The sequence below is a fragment of the Hordeum vulgare genome, chromosome 4H, assembly GCF_904849725.1.
Source record: "Hordeum vulgare subsp. vulgare chromosome 4H, MorexV3_pseudomolecules_assembly, whole genome shotgun sequence".
Lineage (NCBI taxonomy): Eukaryota > Viridiplantae > Streptophyta > Magnoliopsida > Poales > Poaceae > Hordeum > Hordeum vulgare.
In genome coordinates, this window is record NC_058521.1 from 117,308,215 (window position 1) to 117,313,854 (window position 5,640).

General features: G+C 52.9%; 1 protein-coding gene across 1 annotated transcript; it reads right to left on the reverse strand.

Moving 5' to 3' along the window:
• Nucleotides 1–1,024: 1,024 nt before the first annotated feature.
• Nucleotides 1,025–2,724, reverse strand: LOC123448082 (pathogenesis-related genes transcriptional activator PTI6-like). The gene has a single exon (XM_045124852.1). It carries the CDS (start codon nucleotides 2,465–2,467, stop codon nucleotides 1,529–1,531), a length of 939 nt encoding a protein of 312 aa, XP_044980787.1. The 5' UTR covers nucleotides 2,468–2,724; the 3' UTR covers nucleotides 1,025–1,528.
• Nucleotides 2,725–5,640: the final 2,916 nt, after the last annotated feature.

Sequence of the window (5,640 nt, forward strand, 5' to 3'; positions counted from 1 at the left end):
TCCTTTCCCTGATGGCTCTGTCTTCTCTCGGCAGAGACAGTGCTGATAACGTGTAAAAAGTGATAGCGAAAGTGTTTGTGCGAAAAACTAATCTTTCATTGATTGATGGCAATATTTATACAAGGATTGGGACGCAAACCAAAAGGCGTCTGTACAAAAAGGTGACTGTACGGACGGACGCGTCCGTACGGCGTTTATACTAATAACTGTTAATTACGTCCTAATGACGGTTTACTAATCACCGCCCAGTTTTGTCGGTTCATAACAATTTTATCATAATAGTAGCAATATGAGATTTGATTGTGCTGTTTTTTTTAACTTTCTCTGAACCAGTTTTTTACACAGTAAGGTGACTGGTTGAAGTTGTTCTAAGGGTTTTCCTTTTCTTTTCAAAATCGTAATCGCGCGGTTCTAATTCCGCACGCTCTGCCCGTGGCGTACTGCCATAGTGGGACTCTAGGAGCATGTAGCCTGCGGAGTTATTAGCATGTTGCATTATTTTCTCTTTCAAGCAAAGAGCAGGATCAATGAGCAACACGTCAGTACTTGACCGCACATTGTTTGGTAAGTAGCTGGGCCTGCTGGACCCGTGCTACGGCACCGCCACTGGAACGTGGGCCCGCTCTTCGGATCTTCTCATTCTCGGATTCTCCGTCTCCTTAGAATTTTGAATTCGCTATTACTGTCGGAGAGAATACGGACGTGAGATCCATGCACAGGAAAGACTCGGTCGTGTGCAGTAGCACACATGCTGGACATATATGCAGCGACGAGCCGACAAAGACAACCTTACTAGGATGCCAGGGAAGGAAAATCACAAGATTTCTCCAATCTTAGTCACCTTTGGAGATTTCTGGACCATCGTCCAATCATTATCATCGCTTTTAGTCCAGGCAATGACATAGTAGGAGCATATAGATTAATCCCCCAAAATATACTCTTAACAACGCTCTACAGAAAAGAAATACATATCCAGACTGAATTCTTGTTTTGCACAATACAATACAGTAGCAACAAGTATACGTGATGAACATGTTGCACCCCAGATTTCTTTTTGAATTACCACACCCAAATCACAACTTACTGTCCAGATTCTAACACAGGGGAAAACGGGATCACGTGCATAGCAATCACTAGTTCCCACAACGTAAAACCCAAGCAAAGCTCGAGACTGCTACTTCGTTCTCTCCAGCTCTTGTCCCCTCACGGGCAGCTTTTATCTCGGCAAGCTCAAATCCAGCCCCGACACGCTCGCACACAAGACAACACCTCTTCACTCCGAATTACAAAAACGCCCCTAAGCTAAACGCCTAGGCCTCAGAGGAAAAAGACAACATTTCGGTCTTTTTTCCTCCTGCCGCCACGATTTATTCCTCTCTCGAAATAAAACGCCAAGCAAAAGTTTCGGATAAATATTTGCGCACGCCTCTCAAAATTTGCAGACTCCCGAGAAATAAAATAAAATTATGTTTAAAACTGTTCTCTTTCAAAAAGTTGCGGTGGAGTTGCCATCGCCGCTCCGGTCCGGTCAGGCCGACAGGGGCTCCGGCGCGAAGAGGTCGTCGAGGTCCGCGAGCTCCACGAAGTCCGCCGAGGGGTCCCACCTGCTGCTGCACGTCGCGGGGAGGCAGAACTGCATCAGGTTGTTCAGGGAGGTCTCCTCGTCGACGAATCCCATGCCGAACGCTGCCGTCACCTCCTCGTCCGCGTTCACCAAGGACCAGCTGGTGGTCGCCGCCGACTGAGAGGCCGCCGTGGTGGAGGGCGACGGGGGAGAGGCCGCCGTGGTGGAGGGCGACGTAGGAGAGGCCGCCGTGGTGGAGGGCACCGGGGGAGAGGCCGCCGTGGCGAAGAGCGACGGAGGAGAGACCGCCGTGGTGGAGGGCAACGGGGGAGAGGCCGCGGATGTCGACGGCGACGGAACGGACGCCGTTACGGTGGAGAGGGGCGGCGAGGGGGAGCGGGCGATGGCGTTGCTGACTGCCCCCGGGCCACGGAGGCGGACCACCGCGGAGTCATAGACGGACTTGGCCTCCTCGGCGGTGTCGAAGGTGCCAAGCCAGACGCGCCGCCCCTGCTTCGGGTCGCGGATCTCCGACGCCCACTTGCCCCACGGGCGCCGCCTCACGCCGCGAAATCGCCGGGCCGCCGTAGTCCCCGGGTACCAGTCATCCTCGCCGCCCGCCACCAACGTACGCGTCTTGCCGGCCGCGGCCGCCCTCAACCTCTTCTGGCGCGTCCAGTGGGAGGAGCTGCTCACCGCACCCGCCGCGGCGGATGGAAGATGGAACGAAGCGGGCGGCAGGCCGATCTCCCGGACGCACCGCCGCGCCCCGCGTCGCTGAAGCTGGCTCGTCTCCTCGTCGGAGTCGTCGGTGGCATCGGCGTCCAGGAAGTGCACGCGGAGGACGCGGCCGGCGGCGGCGGCGCCGCCGTGGCCTCCAGGGAGCCGCCAGCAACCGTCCATCACCGGCGACAGTTGACAGCAGCAAGCCCCGATTTCATCAGCTGGCGACGGATTGGCGGAGTTCTCCTGCTGGGTGTGGTGGTTTTGGGAGGGTTTTAGAGAGAGAAAGGATTGGATGGGGTTCCGCGCTTCTCTCTCTATCTCCACCTGTAAACAGAGAGGGGGTGTGCCGGAGTGGGAAATGGGAATGGGCGAAGTGTAAAAGAGCGTGCAAGAGGGAGGCGTGAAGCGCGCGGTGGCAGGGGGTATTTATGCAAATTTGCCATCTCCGGGAACTCTGCTGCCCACGGACCTGTGGGGTCCGGGACTATCTGGGACCCGTGTGTCAGTTAAGACAACGATGGTGCCCCCGGTGCAAAGCTGCTTCCGGCTTGGCGGGCGAGCCGCGCTGCGGCGGCTGCTGCTGCTCTGCTGTCCAGCTGGCTCCGGACCCACGCGTCAGTGGAGCGTGTTGGTCACTTCACGTGAGCGGTAAATATCTACAACCACTTCGCGGAATTCAAAGTACCCCACCACGCTGACGTGCGGGGCCACGGGATAAAGTTTCGTTGCCGCCAGGTCGGGCGCAGCGGGGGCGGATGATGGGTAGGTAGCGGGGCGGTGATAAATAGTTTCTGACATGCCGGAGAGCAAGTGGGGTGGCGTGGAGCTGGGGCGCCCGTCGGATGTGTCGTGGCGATGTGGCCCGTCCGTACGGCAGGCCGACACAGCAGCACCAGGGGCACTGAGCGTATTTTACCGCGTGTGCCCAGGGGTAAACTGGTCATGTTTTCAAGGGTGGTGTGGTCGCCTCGGCCTCTCTCCCGAACTCCGCAGTCGACACGCGAGCGCCTGGGATGTGTGGGCTCGACGCATCGGAACGGCGAGGATGAGCGCGCGGCGTGTCGTGCGTGAACGCATGGGCACGTGGTGTATTCCTCTGTTTTCTTGGCTCACCTAACAGCGAGACGGGGACACCACGGGCACGACCCGCCCAAGGGTATTTCCCGACTCATGAGTGCAGTTCGGCTCGCAGTACTCTAACCATCTCCTGCGTTTCTCGTCTTCAGGACACCGATCGTCTCTTCAACTAATCACGGGCAGATCAGACCACATCCAACTGCGCAATCCATTTCATCTGTGCAGACAAACACGACCCAACGCATCGACTCAACGAACACGCATTAATTTTTTGTCCGTTTGTGATTTATTTCACGCTTAAATTTAGGTCGATGCGGACACGAAATGGACACACACCTCATCCGCGTGCTCCTTTCCCTGACCCGCCCATCGACGGCACAGTCTCGTCCTTTTATCTTCTTCCCTCATCCGTCGCCGGAAATGCACAGAACCTAGACCGGCGCTCATTTTTGGTGCCACCTTGCTCTCCGGCCCCCTCCCTTCTCCACCCAACAGCACATCCACCGGTAGCGCCTCCTTCTTGCCGGTGTGAAAGGCCGATGTGGCGGCGACGAGATTTGGCGCATCTTATCGACGGGATTTGGCGAACCCGGTTGGCGACGGACCGCGCTTGCCATGGACTAGCCGAGTACTAGTCCACCCAGTCTGGGCAATGCCTCGGTGCCGCATGCAAGCGCTCAATCCGCCTCTAGCCACTCGAATGTCTACTGTCGTCTGTCCGCGCGCGAAGCCACTGTCAACGCTCAATCCTACTTGCTACCTCTTGAGCTTGCGTTGGCTTTCCTTTGAAAAGGAAAGGGTGATGCAGCAAAATAGATAAGTATTTCCCTCGGTTTATTTAGAACCAAGGTATCAATCCAGTAGGAGGAACAAGCAAGGCTCCAATAGTAGTACCTACATAAAAAATAAAACACTTGCACCCAATGCTACAAAGGGGTTATGAGTCCCTTCAGAGTTATTTTCAAGGATGAGATCTGATAGAGATATATATATAATATTGATAGATCTGAAAGTAAAATTAAAGTAAATAAATTGCAGCAAAGTATTTTTTGATATTTTTGGTTTATAGATCTGAAAATATATTATGGAAAATAGACCCGGGGGCCATAAGTTTCACTAGAGGCTTCTCTCATAAAGGAAAATAATACGTTGGGTTAACAAATAACTGTCGAGCAATTGATAGAAAAACGAATAGTTATGAAGATATCGAAGGCAATGATTATGCATATAGGCATCACGTCTGTATCAAGTAGACCGAAACGATTTTGCATCTACTACTATTACTCCACACATCGACTGACTCCTCCTGCATCTAGAGTATTAAGTTCATGAAGAACAGAGTAACGCATTAAGTAAGATGACATGATGTAGAGAAATAAACTCAAGAAATATGATGAAAATCCCGTCTTTTACCTTTGATGACAACAATACAATACGTGCCACGCTACCCCTACTATCTCTGGGTGAGGACACCGCAAGATTGAACCCAAAACTAAGCACTTGTTCCATTGCAAGAATTACCAATCTAGTTGATTACACCAAACCAATAAGTCGAAGAGACTTGCAAAGATATGAAATCATGCATACAAAATTTAGAAAAGACTCAAATAATATTCATAGATAATCTGAACATAAACTCACAATTCATTGGTGTCGTGGGTATAAGCCTGACAGTAGATGTGTAGGGTACGAATGAGATGGGCAGAGTCCTAGCTACGGTGAGGTTGTATGAGTTCAGGCCCCTCTGCGGAGGAGGTAACAGCCCTACGTCTCAGTGCTCTCGGAGCTTGTTACCGAGTGTGATATGGATTACAAAGATTTGCTAACCCCTTTACCAGTGGGGGAGGGCGGCTTATATAGAGTGCGCAGCCCCCCACAACGGTTCTGACTCAGGGGTGGAGTAGTGGCGATTGAATGCGGACGTTACACGTAACGTATGCTCTAAATGCTAATAGATGCACCCGGAAACGTACGGCAGTTTCCCTCCGGAGAGGTTACGACGTACCGAGTGTATCCAGTCGGTGAGCCTGGTGTCCTCCGAATGCTAGTTACCGACTGGATGATTCAGGGCCTGTTACCGACTGGATGACGGGGATACCTTGATTCAGTCGGGGCAGACTTAGGGTCCTGTCCTTTGTGTGGGGTAGTCCTTGGGTAGGACGTGTACGGCAGGCCTATGACCCTACCCTAGGACTATGACCCCATCATTAGTCCCCGAATGGATTGGGGTTGAAACGTAGAAGCGGTGCTTGAGGTTCAGATCCGACTGAACT

What these genes read in the sequence shown, in the direction of transcription:
- LOC123448082 (XM_045124852.1), bottom strand. Translation starts at nt 2,467, where the DNA reads ATGGACGGTTGCTGGCGGCTCCCTGGAGGCCACGGCGGCGCCGCCGCC.